Consider the following 20,230-nt stretch of genomic DNA (forward strand, 5'->3'; position numbering starts at 1 on the left):
CTACCTGGCCAGGATTTCGCTTAGAATCACTATTGTCACACGTCTTATCTTATCGAGCTACGTAGATTTACTGACTCTTTCGACCCAAACTCATCTCTCTCTCTGCCTCTCTGTCTCTTCTCCTATTTCCAATATAAATCGTCATACCCCCTTCGAATCTCAAAACTTTCGTCTGAAGCATTTTTACATTGGATTGATTAAAATGAGACACGCTGTATATTTTATAAACCAAATTCATTAAATCAAATGATATACATTTTAATATAATGTGAAAAGAAAAAATATTATAAGGCACGAGCAGTATTTGTTCTTATAAAGAAATAATGCAAAACATACAACTAGGACAAACACTGCTTCGTAGAATTCTTTGTATCTTATACCATGAAATAAATAAATAAATAAATAAATATATACTATACTATACTATATTATGAAATTTTTATTGTTGTCTAATTTCAGTTATTATAAGATATAAATTAATTCATTGAAAAAAGGATCAAGTAAGCAAAAAAATATGGAAGTTGTTCAATATTTGGATAGTTATTGTTATATAAGTTAAATTTCAACTCCTTACTAAGATTTAGCGACTTCTCCAGCAGAGTACTAAAAATTCGCCAATTTTTCTTGGTTTTCCACATATGTGACCCGGTTGTTAATAAATACTTTATTGATAAGTAGTCGCGGTCCCTAAATTATCTTACAAGTAACGTTTTCATAAAATTTAATCTAGACTCAAACCAACTGACTTTGTTTTGTGGAGAGTAATGATTCACTGTCAGATTCATTAGTTGTTTGAACTTTTGGATGCGTATTCTGCACTGGATTTTGAGAGTATAAGAATACGGAATAACTTACAACTGCGATGGCAACAACAGTATTGACATGAATCGGAATATTAAACAAGATCCAGCAGAGGATAGCAGTAAATACGAGTTCCAACGCACTGGCAAAGGTCTTCAAAATCGAATTCAAAGTTTGCAAGAAGAAGCTTGTTATTATACCCACAGCTGCATTATTTACTATAATTAAGATGACTTTCGGCTCAGTGAAAATGCTAAGACCGGTATGTTCAAAAACGTCTGTCAGAATACCTTGGCCTATAAGAACTATAGCGTTGCAAAAAATACTATCGATGTACATGAACACATTTTGTACAAAAATGTTTATTCGAGCTCCATGACCCTTGAGTAAATATTCATTGTATACTCCGGCCAGACACGAACACAGCGCCTGAAATATGTGTAAAGTAGAATTGAGCTTCAACGACTAAAACTATGTTCTGGTAGAATCCAAAACTCAACTATCCGACGAAATACGAATCACAATTACCTTAATTGTATTTCAACGTATAGTGAAACAATAGTATAGAAATTATATCAATCCACGTGTCGATCGACAATTTCTGGACGACAATGCGGCCTACCATGCATGCTAATCAAGATGTTTTTTAGTCAAGGTATATGATACTCATGTATTCCCTTGTTGGATGAATTTTTACAACATTTTGTAACTCTATCTGTGCCTCATTTTTAAAACCATTGCAATCCTTCTCGCAACCAAATACACGGATGTCCAGCTCTTTCTATAGTTTAAGTAGTAAAATACTCTAATACATGATGAAACGTTTTAGCATTAAAATAATGTACAAAAGTTATTATTGAATAAATCAAAGTCCACCGACAACCTCGCCAATTATTAGATTTCAAATACTTTTTCCTTCAAAACATCGGTATCATATACCCTGCCGGTTCAATGTAAAAGTATTAGAAGGTAACTCAAGCATACCTGGATCAATATAAACAGGGCATTCATATTGAAATGCAAGCTCTTGAACATGCTGGAACCATATCCTATGTTGACGTGTTTGACCATACAGCCGAATGTTAAAAACATTAGTGAAATCCACTGTTTGGTTGATAACTGCTGTTTGAAGACCATCTAAATCAACAGTCAATCCAATGTTATTTTATGGAGTCATTCTTGAGGATACCACCTTACGAAAGTCTTTCAATCCGTTTATCTCAGAATTGTCATAATAAAAACATATAGCTTGCAATTAGTTTTAAAAAATTTTGTTGTTTTATTAATACAGACGTAATGATTAACCCTTCATTACGCACGTTAGCTTTCGCAGCACCTATAGGCGCGTGGGGTCTTGGGAAACCACATTTTGTTAATGCAATATTTTCATCTGCAATACAAATAAAAGGTTTTATACTGGACATTGTATTCGTCTATCCGTCTGGCAATAACGATTTACGGCTTTTATATTTCAAATTCACTGATAATCATAAATAAACAATATTTAATGTCAGAGGTCAAGAAGCCTGAAAATTTTACCACTGTATATGATATCGCGAAAAAAACTATTTCTATGTACACACATATTTTTTTAGCACAGTTGCTGAGACAAAGATATAAATAAATAAAATATTCCATGGCATTACATTTTTTTAATAAACGAATACAGTTTTTATTAACTTAGAAGAAGCACATTTTTCGACCAACGGAAATGTACATGTGATGAGAAAAACAAACTTAATAAATATTTATACATTCCCAACTTTATGTTATTAATATGATCTTCAACTTTTGTTAAAATTTAAAACGGTATGCACAAACAAATGGATGTACGTTTAGTTCTGTACCAGAAATAATACTTACTCCTGTGATTGACCACAATCAGTAACGCCGGTACACGCGAAGGGTCCGTATAGACCCCAGCGAAGTTTAGCGACTCGTAGCTGCGGAATAAATGGCAAAAACAGCATGCCAACATAGAAATGGCTGTATTGGAAAGTTCATATAGGAGGTACTGTTAATGGCAGCGCCAGCAAAAATTTTCGGAGCAGCGGAGACAAAAATTAAAGACCTGGGGTTTATACGGCCCCTACGCGCCTAATGAAGGGTTAAGAGTTACAGAGATGTTTCTCTTAGTAAATAGTTATAAGTACCTGAAAAATAATCCCCGTGATGACAACACGAAATTGGAGTAAAAGATAATACGTTGTTGGATCAAAAGCAGCCAAATTTACAAAGGCCAAATTGTTGTAGAGGCAATATAAAAATGATGGAACCATATACAGCAGAAGTACTGAAACATGCAAACAATAATCAATGTGAATATATAATTTTTGAGCTTTAACCAATTAGTTTATGATCTGCTTACCTCTTTTATATTTCCTGATTTCTTGGACAAGTGAGATAATAGAGTGACTGAAAATCATAATTACAAAATCAGTTCTTTACAACTCCAGTATCTAAATTTATATGTGCAGACGATTGAAGTAGCATATGAATATTACTTTGATTGTAATTCGAACACAGACAAACACACGCATATCTTTTTATTTACAAACAATTAAAATTTTCCAATTACGGCATTATTCTCTTTTTGCTACGGTATTCTATCCCTTTTATTTTCTGAATCCAAAATCAACTCTTGAGGGTAGAGATTCTTATCTCTTGTGTGATACTACATGGGACTTCATAGGTTGATTGTAAACATAAAATTGTAATTGGTAATAAAACACGACAGAAAAAAAAAAAAGAGAAGAAAATATTGAAGAATAAATATTTTGTTCCTTATACAGATTTATTATTTTCACGATTTCCGATTACCTCCATTTGTAATTTTTTATTGATATTTTATTTTAAAAGACATTAAAAATCATACTTATATCATGCTAATTGTAAGTCATATCATATCAGGTTTTTTTTTGAAATTTCCATAATTTTTTAAAAATCTGAAAAAATAGAAAGGATTGTTTACCTAAGACGGGACCAGGCCAAAAATTTGTGAAATAAGTAGTAGTTTTTTTGAGAATTTTTCAAAAAAAAATGAAGCACACAACCAATGTATAAAATCGGATTCCAATCTAAATGGAAAACAATCTAGTGAATAATTTTTTAATATTTTTTGCATCAAATTAATGAAAACTTTATTGAAAAACACACAATTTGAGAAAAAAGAATTCAAATTGATACAATTTTGAAAAAGTGATGAGCATTTAAAAAAAATACAAAATTTTGACATATTCACATCTCATAAGCGGCTGCACAAAAAAATTCGAAAAAATCACGGAGCTCTTTGTCACGGAGTGCAAAAAGGACAAAAAATTAGGATCAAATTAAAAATGTCAATTTCGATGGTAGGGTGGCATGGAATGCCCCATATATAGGTATACATGTTATGTACATGAAACCAACACTGCACCCCTGGATCCGCTTCCTCCCATTCGTGACCACCCGATAAATTGCAATAATTTATGTCCAACTATTATTTCTGTTATTTTTATTACATCGAAAAATTTTTTTATGAATTTGATATACACTTGGGGACAATGAATCTGACACAGCTAATTTTTTACACTAGACGGTTATGTTGGCATCACAGAGAAACCTACAGCGCCATAGTCAGCCGAGCGCGAAACAAACTCAATCTCAGTAAACATAATATAACCCATGACCGTCGAATCTAACCTTAAAATACCGCGGGGATGATGACTTGTTAGATTGACACCACTGAACTTCAAGTTCAGTGATTGACACGTAGCCTAAGGTTAGATTCGACGGCCATGGGTTACATTATGTTTATTGAAATTGAGTTTGTTTCGCGCTCGGTCGACTATGGCGCTGTAGGTTTCTCTGTGATGCCAACATAACTGTCTAGTGTAAAAAATTAGCCGTCTCAGATTCATTGTCCCCATGTGTAGACTGACACGAACGAAGACTTGGATTTGTTATGTTGTGTTTATTTTTCTTGCCTCCGTTTCGGGCAATTTTAGTTATTCTTCAATCAATGGTTCAGTGTTTAAAATAACTGCTATATAAAAAAAAATTTTTTTTAACCATACAGTATGTTATAGTACATACCGGGACAATCTCTTGAAACTATACATATAATGCGCATGCGCGAGTTTTATCGGCTGCTCGGGCAGGTTGACCACTCCGAGTTTCAGCTGTCAAACTCTGTTTCTGGCGGCGTTGTAGTTCATACGAATTTTTGAGGTTAGAATCTTAAACAGTCGAGGTAGTGACTCGGAAAGTTGATGCTAATGCTCTTTGAAAATTGGCTTTATTCGACTAAAATGAGAAATCTGTTTAAATGTTGGGTGCTTGGAAGAAAGGCAGCAGGTAGGTGCGAACACTTTATTTGATCATTTTTATTATTTCGTACATTAGAAATAACAATGGAATTTTTATCTATCAACAGGTGATACGGCTAAAATAATTACATCTCTGATATTCACTGTTATCTGCCCATTCAATTTGTCAGACGTACAAAGATCATCGCCACTTTCAAGCAACTAAGCAACTTTCTCACTCTTTTGTGATTTCAGGCGGTAATATTGAATTTTATCATTTTCGAAAGTGAGACATTAAACCGAGCGTTCAAGAAATTTAAATATCTCACTATCTGTAACGGAACTGTGAATCTTTTTTTTCTTGAAAATAGTTCAACAAAATTTACGAATAGTCGATAGTCAATGTATTTTTTCTGATTAACAAATTATTGCTACTACTATTTAAAATTTCCGAATGATTATCAGAATTTATTTCGCAAATTTTCAATGATGTTCGATTAAATAAATGAAGGGAACCTAATACTCAAATTGAAAATTCAAGTAACATTAGATTTATTAAAATGATTTCTGTATTTCATGTTAGTGCGGTTCGAAACAAAGAAAATCTAATCGAAAGCGTAGAACTCAGGAATGTAAATCACATCCTGTGACACAAGTTGAAAATCAAGTTTCTCAAAATGCGCCTCAATGTCACAATTAGCTTCAAGGACAATCATGTTTTAGAGTAATGTCAATTTTAAAGTAATGTAAAGATTGTGTCCCTTGTTCCATCAAAATAAATGAATATCTAATTTTTAACAAAGTTTACGAAGATTTTTTTCCAAATAATTTAATCCGATACAATATCTTGTTCATAGTCCTCCGAACATCACCTTCTAACAAGGATATTTGGAAAGAGTCCCTTTGTTGCAGAAACCATTATAAAATTCTTGGTTTTCAATTCGAGCTATTGAATAACTCTGTGTTTCAGGTTCCATTTTCAATCTCAAAATGGGATTTTTTTTGCTCCAGATAATGCTAACATGAAATGCAGAAATAATTGCGGTACATGGAAATTCACAAGCTTTCAGTCTTAGCGTAGGACCCTATAAAGAGTGTAAAATTGAATTTGGTTTCAAGTTATCGTGCAACTAGCTAGCCAGATGACACCGTCAACTAAGATTAAATTTAAAGACATTTTTAACTGAACTTATTTAACAGTTCTAGATTTAGATTGATTCAGTTTGCCTAGCAAAATTCAACCCTACAATCTAATTGAGGACTTGAAAAACTATTCATCTGAATTCAATGCCAAAGAGAGTAAAAGTAAGCTTCAAAATAAGATATCAAATCAAATGGTATAAAGTTTGAAAAACAATGCTGGTCAATAATAATGCTTAAATTACAATGGTGCACAGAATGATTCCTCGGTAGAATGAATTGGCAGCAACGGTTAAGTAACAAACTTATCGCTATTGGCTCGATCAAAGTAAAATGATGGAATATTCAGCCATTATGATCTGTAGTATATCCCGCTCTTCAATTTTGCCTCAACTGATGTTAAGAAGGTGGCGATGGCCTGATAAAATTCACTCTGGCACCTGATGTCTGACGAAACAACCAGGTTCGATGGTGCTAATGATTGCACCGCTCGAGAAACCAGGATCCTTGCCACCTAAACGTTTTGACCATCAGGTAAGGCATAATTGTCCTCGTGTTAATTAAAGTTTAAACTTCGAGCCTGCTGAAAAAAAAACGAATTTTATCATTGAATCCATGTTAAAATATTGTCATTGTCAAAGATCACGTAATTGGAAATTTACTTACATGCTTCCATGCCTGACAAATTTAGTCCCGCTTTGACAATGAATTATTTCGTACCTGAAAATATTAGAAGCTATTATTATCAAACAGGATCTTTCGGTATTTTTGAAGGCAAAAAAAAAGGCAGCACTTTTTGAAAGGCAACCAATGGCCAGACGAGGGGTGATCAGAAGAGTGGAGATTGGTCTCCCAGTGTTATCGGACGATTGTCTTGTAAGTTATTGTTTTGTTTCCTAATTTTTCATTAATAGCATGATTTACACTGTAATATTAACTGTTGTTCTTTTTCTCTTTTTATTCTTGGATATCTGGTGAACCCTCTTTGTTAACGGAACATTGATTATTGTACAATGGAGCTGCAAAAACTTTGTCAACTAATCAATGATGTCGGCGAGGGTTTTTGTGAGTATTGCGTCGGGTACGTTTTCTGTTAATTGCTACTCTTTGTCCTCCTAAGCTTCGTGTTTAAGATGAATAATTTCTTTATTCCTTGTTACTCATTTCTTTTATTTATTTCATGTTCATCGGCACTAATTACTGACTTCTCGAGCACTGCACCGTAACGAATCTACTCTGGAAATATCTACTGGGTCTCAACCATTCATTTATTTCTAATTTTATGTAAATAAAGAATCTGTTCACAATAAACATTGTTTTTACTTACCTACTTCTGTTTGTCCAGACTCCCACTTGTTAATGACATTTCACTTTGAATTTCAGATTTCTTCTTTCAATAAATAACACCCAATTTCTGTATCATTTGATATTTGCTTTTCCGTTAAATTCTTTATTGCGTCGGTTGAATATCTTCCGAAATCAACCACGGTATTGCTGAACGATACTATTCTTCTTAGACAATTCACGCTACGTAAAAATAAACAGCAGCATAACCTCAATCCACGGCTTTACGCGCGAGAGAATTACAGCTTTTGTTTCATTTTGTGTACGTTGGCGCCTTGCTCAGCAGATGAAAACATCACCGCGGCGCGATCTCCCCGACCAATGAGATTAAATTATTTGGCGCATGCGCGTTATATGTATAGTTTCAAGAGATTGTCCCGGTATATAGTATAGTCTTCAAGCTATGTCCTAAGTATGAACCGAACCACTTAGAGAGGAGACCACAGCTATGTGATATACCGTACTTAACTGGACTGTTCTCGAACATCAATGTCCACGATGCTTTTGTACACCTACCAACCTAATCATACCATGACTCGAGTAATATTGTGACTAATTCTGATTTGACGACGCAAGAGAAACTATTATGTGAAACGCGACTCTGACGATGAGATATGTAGGTTGTTCTGAGGTCAACAGAGCATAAAGAACACTCACGATTCTCAATAGTTCTCATCTCTGATATAGTCCAGACGAATAAGCTATAAAATTGACTGACTTCTATTCTGGAATAACGTAGTTTAGCCGATTTTTTTATAGGTTCATTAGAGACGGACGAACATATTTTCACTCACCCCCCAAAAAGTTAAGTCCGGGTTTGACCGTAACGATTGTTTAAACTTTTGAGATCCTACATTTTGTTAAATAACGTCTTTTTTATGGGTCATACACGAACAACTTTTGTTCAAACAAAAGTTGTTCGTCTCATCATTCTCGATAAAACAAGCTGTCGTGAGATCAATTTCCTTTATTTGTTTAGTTGCAAAATGCAAAACGCCGTGGATAAAAAAATTTTACATTTTTTGTTATAAATTGATGAATAAACAACGTGTGGCTTTGAAACTCATGGTACAGGTAATATGAAATGTCTTCAAAACTATCGTGCAAGGCTTTTTTGGCTGTGTTATATAGTTGTGTTATACAACAATCCGCGACAAGCCAAAATCCGTATATCGTCTGCCCTTTCTTATGTGATTGGCCCACGGGTTGTCAAAAAATCATGGAGTCAGTTCGTTACTAGTACTTTCCATAAATGAAAAAAAAATGTTTATGCTCAAAAATCACAATTTTTGGGCGAATAGAAATTTTTTGCTTTTAAACAAATAGAGATATCTCCGAGAATATTCATATTATTGTGAATTTTATGATGAATTGTACTTGCTCTTCATTTTACGAGTAATTTAAAAAAAAAAAAAACACGAATATCTTGATTAGAACCGGAGATAACGGTGTTTAAGTGTTATTTTGTTTATTGTTGTTGTAATTAATATTGAGGGGGAAAAACATATCAGCTATCTCTCAACACCCCAAGGCATCACCGTGAATTTTTTCAGATCTTTAGGTGCGTTGTATCTACTAAAAAAAAATTGCTCAAAGTTCGTCGAGCGCCGTTAGTGGGAGGAATGAAGCCGGGCGGCGTGGTGGGGGGCTCGAGGCTTCGCGCGCCCGGCTGTTCTCACCGCTCAATTAACAAATCAATAACTCCGTTAATAATTATCGTAACACATTTTTTTGAATCTGTAATTAGATTTTTAATATTTGTAATATTTTTTTTTCTTTTGGATTTTAGTCATATTCTTAGGAAATATTGCTATAAATAACTTTAGATATATAATATCTGTGAATTTTAAGATAAAATGAAATTAAAAAAAACTTAATTACGGTGGTGTGAGTATGTATTAGGGTGATTCAAAAAAATCATTATTTTATTCGAAAAAAAGTGGTAGTGAAAAAACGATTTGAAATGACGAAAAAATAATGCCTGCACGCGAAAAAATTTTTTACTTAAGATTTAGAGGTAGCGCAAGTCGATTTTATGTATTTATTTAGGGTGCCGCAGCTCTGTAAAGAGTTTCAGTCTAAAATGCAGAAATTCGACGTTCCTCGCAACCTTAACATAAATTTAGACGATATGGACAGCCTTCTTTCTAGAAATATAATCACAGCGGCCAGAGAACTGGGAATGATCTCATGGCAGGGGGGAACCTCGTTTGAAAAGTGCCGAAAAAATAAAGAATGTACTAGGATAAAGAGCCTGCTCAAAAAATCTCTAAAGATTTGTAAAAAATAAAATTTTAAAAAGCCACAGGTTGATGACTATCTAGTTCTTAAAAACCAATACAAGGAGGTATGCAAGCGCAGTGAAGAAGAATATACGGAAAAAATTATTAACGGAGTAGTGAACGCAAAAAATCCATAAAAATTTTGGAATTCGGTGAACAGGTACAGAAAAAAGCCGATGAAGGAGGCTGAGAGTATTAGTTTGAATGAATGGTGTAGTTTTTTTCAAGACTTCTACGAGGTTAACAACCCGGTAATAGCTCCGACTCCTGAGCTCACCAATGGGGTTGAGCTGTTGGATTCTCCAATAAATTCAGATGAAATTTACAAAAGTATTGCTCATTGTAAATTAAACAAGGCCCCTGGTATCAATTCGATTACAAACGAATTTCTGAAAAATCTTACTCCGAATTGGGTTTTATATATGAATGTAATATTCAATAGGATTATGGATACAGAAAAGACTCCAAACAACTGGTCCTGTATACTAACTAAAATGCTGTCTAAAAATAAAGGAGCAAATAGGGATCCAAATAATTACAGGCCAATTGCGCTTGTAAATACAATTGTCAAATGCTTTACGTTTATTCTGAATAAAAGGGTTGATGCCGGGTGCGAAATCAATAATATTCTCCCCGAATGGCAGGCGGGTTTTCGGAAAAAAAGAAGTTGCTTAGATAATATATTCTCGCTCAATTCAATAACTCAATTGCATATACAGAAGACAAGAGGCAAATTACATGCGGTTTTTGTTGACTTTAAAAGCGCATTCCTGTCTGTAGATCCTGCAAAGAAAAGGGCTTAGCTCTAAAGTTATAAAAGTTCTTCAAAGCTTGCACTCGTCGGCAAATATCAGAATTGGAAATTCAGACGGGATTTCAGACCCTATTTATATTACAAAAGGTGTATTGCAGGGTGAGATATTTTCCCCAATCCTCTTTTCAGTTTTTATTGCATTTTAGAAGATTTTCTGTTAACAAAAAAGTATATTAGAGGAGTATCAATTACTCATTTAGTAGAAATTGTGTTTCTTGCATATGCCGACGACATTGTCGTTTTGGCCGAAAGCTGTATTCATATGAAGAGAATAACTGAAGCCTTATATGAGTACTGTGTATTAAATAAGTTATCTGTAAATACCAAAAAAACAAAAGTAATTATTTTCCGAAAAGGCGGTCTCATGCATAAACATAAAGAAAAAAAAATTCATGTTCGGGGATAGCTCTGTTCAATTGGTCAAAGAATACGTTTATCTGGGGATGACCTTTTCCCAAACAGGGTCATATGAATCTCATACAAAAAAAAATAGTTTCCAAAGCCAGAGCAGCATGCTCTTCTACAATAGCGTTAATACATAGATTACAGGTGAATTCTTGGAAAGTTTACGACGATTTATTCGGGGCGCTTGTACAATCAATATTATTATACGGTACAGAGGTGTATTCATTGAGGCATCTAGATAGTGTGGAAAAGATACAATTAGGTTTTTTCAAAAAACTCTTGAATTTACCTCAATGCACACCAAGTTATGCGGTAAGAAGAGAATTGGGACTTAGTCAGTTTTCGTTCTTAGTCTTTAAGCAAGTCATAAGATGGATTAATGAAATTTTGAGAATGGAAGATGATCGATATCCGAAAATTTGTTTTCTTAGACAGCTACAATGAAGTCAGTACAAAGGTGCCCAGGATAATGCGAAATATAATTGGGTTGTATTAGTGAAGAAAATGTTCTTTGAACCAATTGACAGGCTAGACCTATGGAGTGAAACGTCACCAGGCGAAATAACGTTGCAAGAACCTGAACTATTAGAGAAATATAAGGAATACTTGAGCGATATGGATGGTGAAAAAGTAGCACAATCCTCGTCACTTATTATGTACAATTGGTTACAGGCTGAGAATCAGGTTCAAAAATATTTGAAAGTGTCAATACCTTTGAAAATATTAAAAGTTATCTGTCAATACAGGCTAGCGAACTCCTTCTACACAAGATTAATAGTCGACTCTAGGCATTACAAAATATCTAAAGGAGGATACTGTAACTATGGCAGCGAAATTATAGATTTAGGTCACCTGACTGTTTCATGTAGAGAGCTATATTATAAAAGAGTTGGACTAAAATTACCTCTCTTAGAAAATGGATCGCTTGATATACATATAATTTTCTCTCTCCCAATAGATGTTAAAATATTGAGAAAGTTTTATGCTCTTATATGTTTTGCGCTTGCTCATTATTCAGTGTACTATAGCCAATAAGCGAATTTTAGTATAAAAAATAAATTGGAACTCTGTTGTACAAATATATTGTAAAATTTCGAAAAGAAGAATACAATAGACTACTACTACTACTACTAATAAACCACTCTTCCCTCCATAGAATCACTCATAAACAGCTAAGGCACGTCTGAGGCCAATACTTCAACAAGAACGACGAGCTAATTTTAGATGAGATTTATATATTAAGCTAATACCTGTCTATTTTCTATCTTCCGTACCGCACTACAAGAACCACCTCCCAGAACATCACTTGGAAAGAACCAGATATCGCAAGGCAGAAGTCACGGACCGGGTTGACAGCGTCATACTGTCAGCCAGAGGACAGCCTATCTCAATCCAACTCCAGGTGGATGTCTGCAAGGATTGAGAACAGGGTGATGCTTGGTGCCAGGCGCAAGGTGCCAATACAGACCTCCAATGACCAGACTTATCGGCCAGGAGCCGAATCACCCAGATTAACGCTACAGCCACTTGGATGCGTCGGCGACGGATACGCGAACCGCCGACGACACTTATCACCCAGGAGCTGAACCAGCCGTATCGCCTATTTCGCCGTCAGCCATCAAGTAAGAGCATGTTCGTCTGATGCACATGCCTCATCGAAGGATCGCAGCATGGTCGCCAAACCCGAGTAGCACGGGATGGGCCATGTCAGACTGGTGAGTTTTTGATGAGTGGCCCATATGGTAATTACCACCACCAGAACGTCTCGGTACAATGGTGCCGTAGGGCGAGTACCGAGCTGCGACCAATAATTCAATATATGTCAACGAGAAAGAAGATGGACTACTGCCCAACTTACCCGTTGACCCGTTTCACGTGACCTGCTAGCCCAATTAGCGCTCACACAAGACAAGGATATGTCACGTGACAGCAGCGCGCCGAAAATCAGCCGGGATCACGAGGAGCATCCCTCGATTCGGCACATTCTACGTTCAGTGCCTACGTTTCTACCTTGTTTCTCCTGTTACTTCAACTGTTCTCTACCTTATCTTCTTTTCACATAAGTGAGGTTTTCTTTGTTATATTGTGCAGTCCGAAGTTATTTGCATCGTATCTTGACTTTATCTTTGACCTATTTTCTCTTTTATCTTTTCTCGCAGCTTGCGCTGCGTGGGCCACGTGGGCTCGTCCTTTACCTTATTTCTTATCTAATACCGCAAATAATTTCGCGACTAATTAGGTTATTTATTTCATTTGTAGTGACTATTGCTTCCTTTCCTAATTTTCCTTCGCTTATCTAATATCACTGAATCGCAGCATCTTATTATCGCTTTGCTTATGCTTCAATAGTAATTATTTCATTACCAGCTTTATTTGATTAGCTGACTATTGTTCTTTGTAGTGATTGGTAAATTAATTAGCTTATGGGGCATTCCATGCCAAACCGACCTACTATCGAAATTGACAATTTTTATTTCGTCGTAATTTTTTTATCTTTTTGTACTCTGTGAAAAAGAGCTCCATGATTTTTTTCGAATTTTTTTATCAAGCCGTTCACGAGATATGAATTTTTCAAAAATTTAGTCATTTTTTTTTAAATGCTCATAACTTTTTCAAAAATGCATCAATTTGAATTTTTTTTTAAATTGTGTGTATTTTCATGAAGTTTTCGAAAATTTGATGCAAAAAAATATCGAAAAATTATTTACTTGATTTTTTTTAATTCATAGATTAAATTCTGATTTTGAACATTGTTTGTATCTGTTACGGGGTAGATTGCGTAGGCTCCGATGAGCGGTAATCGGAGCTTACTCCACGCCCAGCCAAGGTGTTATTTGGCTATTATAGGGTCCCTTCACGTCGACTATGCACTCGCGTGCTACTACTCCCAATGCAGGAAGTGAATGGAATAGAAAGGGATCGGTATTAAGGGAAGGTAAACCATTTAAAGTATATGATTGTTTATTAGTAGTCAATGCAACGGAGTCGGTCGAGCGAAAAGGGTATGGTCTTGGTTTAGAGGGATAGGTGTCTTGCTTGAGCGCTAGGATGGATCTGCCTAGTTTAGCGGGATGTAGAAGGCAAGCTAGCCGCGAGTTACAGAAGAATCTGCTGACATGCGGACGATAAGAGTAGACTACAGAGCGTAAGGTAACTAAGAGTGTGGGAAAGGAATAAGAAGTCTGGAGGACGTAACATATCCTTCGGTTTTTTTTTGAAAAATTCTCAAAAAAACTACTTTTCATTTCACTAATTTTAAGCCTGGTCCCGTCGTGAGAAAACAATTTTTTCTATTTTTCAAAATTTTTCAAAATACTCGAATTTTTTTTTAATCAAACAACTTCAAGCATTATTTTCACTGTGTTATAGAAATTCTTATTTTCAATCTCAGTATGCAAAATAATTAGTATTTTTGAGTGATAAATGTGGGAAATATGTATTTGCTCCGGTAGCCGCTGCACAGCGCTACAGGCGCTCAGCTGTTTCCTGGCATCGCGGCCAGCTGTTTTCTAGCATTCATTTATGTTTCGAGTCACATCAAAATATTACGGTGTCGTTAGAGAAATACTAAAGAAAACATTGTTATTTATCTGTGTTATTTTCAGAAATAAGTAAAAGTCATACTTATATCAGATTATGTTAAAAAAAAATGTTCGATAATTTTGAAAAATTCTGAAAAAATAGAAAAAATTGTTTTCCCACGACGGGACCAGGCTTAAAATTTGTGAAATGGGAAGTAGTTTTTTTGAGAATTTTTCAAAAAAAATCGAAGGATCAAACAATCTTCAAAATCAGAATTTAATCTATGAATTAAAAAATATCAAGTAAATAATTTTTCGATATTTTTTTGCATCAAATTTTCGAAAACTTGAAAATGCACACAATTTGAAAAAAAAAATTCAAATTGATGCATTTTTGAAAAAATTATGAGCATTTAAAAAAAAAACATCTAAAATTTCGAAAAATTCATATCTCGTGAACGGCTTGATAAAAAAGTTCAAAAAAAAAGTCATGGAGCTCTTTTTCACAGAGTACAAAAAGATAAAAAAATTACGACAAAATCAAAATTGTCATTTTCGACGGTAGGTCGGTTTGGTATGGAATGCCCCTTATATATTCTCTCAGTTTGCCTAGGAAAAGAATGGCGGTGGGTAGTAGGGGTATATGTAAATGAGGATTTGGAGAGAAAAAAGGAGTTAATGAGAGGATGGATGGAGGAAGTTAATACGGATAGAAAAGTGATAATAGGGGGAGATTTTAATGTTAGGACAGGGACAGAAGGAGGGATAGAATATAATGAACAGGAAGAAGGGGGTAGAAAGTCGAAAGATAAAGTAGTGAATAAGGGAGGCAAAGAGCTGTGTAAATTCATCAATGAAAGAGGGTGGGCAATAGCGAATGGGTGTGTGAGGGGGGACGAAGAAGGGGAATGGATATTTGTAGGGGGGAGGGGATGTTCAGTTATAGATCTAGTATTGATTGATGAAAGAATTAAAGAAGTATAGTGGAGTTGAGAGTAGAGGAAAGGACTGAATCGAATCATATGCCAGTTGTAGTTGGGGTAGAAGTCAGGGGGTCTAAAAGTTGGAGAAGTAAGGCAGGAAGATGGGGTATAGGAAGAAGAGTGTGGACGGAGGAGGGGGCACAGAAATGTGAGGAGGAATTTAGAAAGAGGATTAGAGGAAAGGGAAGTGTAGTGGTCGAGTGGGAAAGTCTAAAGGACAGGGTGAGAAAGGCTGTCGGGGAAACGGAGAAGGTAAGAGGGAGGAGCAAACAGGCATCGGGATGGTGGGATGAAGAGTATAGGGAAGGAAAAAGAAATCTGAGGGTGTTCTTGCAGAAGTTTAGAGACGGGAAAATATACAGGGAGGTGTATTGGGAAGAAAAGAGGAAATATAGTAGACTGTGTGAAGGAAAAAAGGAAAAGGAAAGAGAAAAATGGGAAACTTGGGTAGGAAGTCTAAGGACAGAAGGACAAATCTGGGGGTGGTAAACGAAGGGAGAAAGAAAAGAAAGGGGATAAATAAGAACATAAGGATGGAGGAATAGGATTTACATTTTAGAGAAGTTTTGGGAGGTTTGAGAGAAAGGAGAAGTAGAGAAGGTAATATGGGAGAGGAGGATTAAGCGAGAAAGGAGGAGGGGGATATTACTTTACAGGAGGTCGAAGAAATCGTGAAAAAGTTGAAAGATAATAAAGCGATGGGGGAGGACGGGATACCTAATGAAGCTTGGAAGTATGGGGCGGCAGAAATTACAAGGGAGTTGTGGGGAGTGTGCCAGAGGGTATGGAGAGGAGAAGGGTGGCCAGAGGACTGGAAAGAAGGGGTGGTGGTACCAATAGTGAAAAAGGGGGAAGGGAAAAGTGTAGAAGAATATAGAGGAGTTACGTTAACACAGACGGCGTATAAAATATATGTTGGAATACTGGAAAAAAAGATAAAGGAATAGGTTGAGAGTAAAAAATTGTTGCCGGAGATTCAGGCGGGATTTAGAGCAGGAAGGGGAACGATAGATAACATACACGTGCTAAATTATCTGATAAATAGAGAAATTGCTAAAAGTAAAGGGAAAATGATAATAATGTTTGTGGATTTCAAGGCGGCTTTTGACTCGGTCGTCCGCAGGAAGTTAGTGGAAGACATGAGGAAGAGAGGGGTGAGGGAAGGGTTGGTAAGAAGATGCAAGGAGGTGCTAAAAGAAACGCGTGGAAGGGTCAGAGTGGGGAAAGAGGTAGGGGAAAAATTTTGGACGGAAAAGGGAGTAAGGCAGGGCTGCCCACTAAGTTCCTTGTTATTCGTACTGTTTCTAGCGAACTTGGAGGACGAACTAGAAAGAGGGAGGTGGGGTGGAATATGCATTGACGTACGCAGATGATGTGGCGTTGTTGGGAAAGGATGAGGATGATATGAAAGGTATGATTAGGACGTTGGAAAGGTATGTTAGTAAGAAAGGGTTGGAGGTTAATACGGGGAAAACGAGAATAATGAGGTGTAGGAAGGGGGGAGGGAGAAAAAGGAAAGTGTTTGGAAATTGGCAGGGTAGGGAAATTGAAGAGGTGGGCAAGTATAACTACGTAGGATATGTGATGAAAGTAAACGGGGATCAAGATGAGCACGTTAAGGAAAGGACTAGGAAAGGAGCAAAAGTAATGGGGCAGTTATGGGGATTAGGAAAATGAAAATTTGGGAAGGACTGGGGTAGAAGAATATGGTTGTTTGACAAGTTGGTGTGGTCTGTGATTAGTTATGGAGTTGAAATTTGGGGGTGGAAAAGAAGAAAAGAAGTAGAGGATATGCAGGAAAGATACTTAAGATGGGTTCTTGGAGTATCCATCCAGAAGGGTGGCAAGGTACATGGTTAGGGAGGAATTACAAAGGGATATGTTGGAAGAAAGAGCAGGAATGAGAGCATGGGGTTATGAAAAGAGGTTAGAGGAAGGAAAAGGCGGGGAGTTAGTGTGGAGATGTAGAATGGAAATGAGGAAAAGGGTGAGAGCGGGGAGAGGAGCAACGGGGTGGGAAGCGGAGAGACGAGACTTCTTCGAAGATAGAGGATGGGAGATGGTGGAGGTGGAGAGAAGATGGGAGATGGGTGCAATGAGAGGCGAGGATTTAGTAAAAGTAGAAAGAAGGAGGCAGGAGGAAGAGAGATGGGAAAGAATTGTAGGTTCGAGAAGCAACAAGGAATATAAGTTTTTTAAGGGAAAGGGAGTGCCAGGATATCTTAAAAAAAGGTGGAGTAAAGAAAGGTGGGGAAAGATAGCAAAATATAGACTAGGAGATGAACTGAAGGGATATAGGTTTTGGGAGAATAGAGAAAATAAGTTGTGCGGTATATGTGAGATGGAGGAGGAGACATGGGAACATGTGTAGGAGGGATGCTCGGGGCTAGGGATTGAAAGAGGCTGGCAAGAGATGAGAGGGGAAGTTTTGGGGGAGGAGGGACAAGAAGAAAGATGGCTGAAAATAATAGGGAAGTTAAGAGGGGGGGAAGCAGAGTAATAGGGAAAGTAGAAAAGTTTAGCGGAAACGGAGGTCCTTTGGCTGGAGGGTGTAGGTGTGAGTGAAGAGATAGCGGTTTTTGTATTTTTTATTTGTTTTTTGTTTTTTCCCTGCTGTGAGGATGTAAGAATCTGAGTGTGATAGAGTGAAGAGGGAGAAGGGAAGAGAAAGGAGAGGCAAAAGAAGGAAAAAAAAATGTAAAACAAAATTGTAATACATATAGTTTGTAAGTATAGAGTCCAAGTGTAGTAGTAGGTTAAAAGTGGTTGTGTAAGCGGAACGGGAGTCCGCAGATGTACCCCTGAAATTTTGGGAGTAAATAAACGTCAATATATTCTCTCAGTTTGCCTTATTCTTAGTATCTTATCTCTACCTTTCACCGTAATTTCTATTAGCTTGTCTATATCTTTTTCTTTTCTTTTTTGACTATAAGTTGCCTTAGTCCCGACTATTTTTGAGTAATTAATATCGTAAGTATACCGCGTGCGCGATCTTCCATCACTGCGCGGTGTAACACGTAGTTCTCGGAATCTGGAGTATTGCGCCGTACTGAATAACATCTTTCTTATTTACGTCTCTTCTTTATTATCGCTGGCACGTAGTTTGTCCATAGTCACTCTCGCTTGTAATATATCGCGTTATAATATCTTTTCTTGATACCTACATTGTGAATATCTGTCTCTTTTCTATATTTTACCGTTATCCCTTTTCATATCTATCGCATATATTTCAGGCTAGACACTACGTATTTCTTTATACTCTCTGTTCTTATATCTAATTCCTGAATATTTATTCGAAAGCCTTATTTCTTTAAATTTATGAATCTCTGATTAATTTTGATATTATCTGATTAACTTGTATTTCTTGCTTCCTTTTATCACTTGCAACATTTCTTACTTTTGTTTATTATTAGTAATATTTCCTGCTTCCTTTATTGTTTATAACATTCTCTGCTTTGTCTGCAAATTATATTGACTATTTTTTTCTACCGTGCTAATACTATTCTTTCGCTGTATCATTTTGTTTTCGCTTGCATTGTTAACCTAATTTAAGAACCTTAGATTGTGGATTGTATGCTAGCCTACCTTAATTCATTCTTGTGAATCTTGCTGATTGTTACTCCAAATAATAGTATCGTGAACATACGCATTTCTCTCGCTTATCACGTTTCCCTTGTCGCGTTAATCTGTTAATTCTCACTCATAACTGTTTCTCTGGCTGTATTTAAACTTCTTATATGATTTAATTTTATCTGAATTTCTTGTGTTGCTTGCTTGTAATTAATATCTCTCGCATTTTGTTAATATACTTGATACTGTTATCTTTACCAATTTTATTGTGTTTATCTATTGGATACGACCCCTCCCCTCTACCATTATCTTGTCTATACTGAGCCAGCTGTGCAAAATCGACGTAGAACCTGATCTTTTCCTTTCTTGTCTTTTCTCTAGTTATCTTATATCTAACGCTACGGCGTCTGGCGCCCAACAATAGTATCTTTATCGTTAATTATCTGGGTATTCAGATCAGTACCTGCGCTGTAGGGTAACCGGACTTTCCGCCCTCTCAACTATCTAAAAATTTATACGGTTACATTGTATATTCCAATAGCCTCATCTTCTAAGAATATTTTGAGCCCATGACCAATAAAAAATTCGAACAATTGTTGAAGTTACACGAATTTTAGTGAGCCAGTACACCTGGCCGGTCGGGTCAGGTCATATGACGCCCGTACCGCGAAGCCAAAACAGCCGCTGGTCGTGTCTTTTGGAAATTCTCCCCTACGTTCGAGGGTACAGTTAAACCGGTTATTCGATTATTAGATTATGCTCAGTCTACGTTGAGCCTTCGCGAAACTAAGACAATTTTTCCAGTCGAGAAATTTTGAAATACAATAAAATGAGCGAGAGTGGTGAGCGAGCGTTTTTGAGAAAAAGGGTGGAAGATCAAGCGCATTGTTTCATATCAACCAGCACACTAAACCAGAAAGTCAGGATGTAAACAGCGGTTCGTCTGCGAGGAAAATTAAAGTCGACAAAATCGGTTGACTTAAATATTGAGCACAGTCACGGCGGAAATGTGATTTTGAATTTCATTTCGGTTATGGCTGCGATTAGTTCATATGTCATGTGCAAAAGTGCAATAGTGATATTC

The 20,230-nt window shown here is 36.3% G+C and overlaps 1 protein-coding gene across 2 annotated transcripts in view; it reads right to left on the bottom strand.

Annotated features, from left to right (window-relative positions):
* Nucleotides 1–421: 421 nt before the first annotated feature.
* The window catches only part of senju (UDP-galactose transporter senju), a 66,326-nt gene continuing 46,517 nt past the window's right edge, over nt 422–20,230 (bottom strand). For both annotated transcript variants that reach the window (XM_046609284.2, XM_046609283.2), the window contains exons 3-6: nt 3,170–3,216; nt 2,955–3,094; nt 1,786–1,938; nt 422–1,230 (exon numbers count right to left, since the gene is read on the bottom strand). In XM_046609284.2, coding sequence (XP_046465240.1) covers nt 733–1,230; nt 1,786–1,938; nt 2,955–3,094; nt 3,170–3,216 — 838 coding nt within the window. In that variant the 3' untranslated portion in view covers nt 422–732. The remainder of the gene's footprint in view (nt 1,231–1,785; nt 1,939–2,954; nt 3,095–3,169; nt 3,217–20,230) is intronic.

This window comes from Neodiprion pinetum, chromosome 1, assembly GCF_021155775.2.
Source record: "Neodiprion pinetum isolate iyNeoPine1 chromosome 1, iyNeoPine1.2, whole genome shotgun sequence".
NCBI lineage: Eukaryota > Metazoa > Arthropoda > Insecta > Hymenoptera > Diprionidae > Neodiprion > Neodiprion pinetum.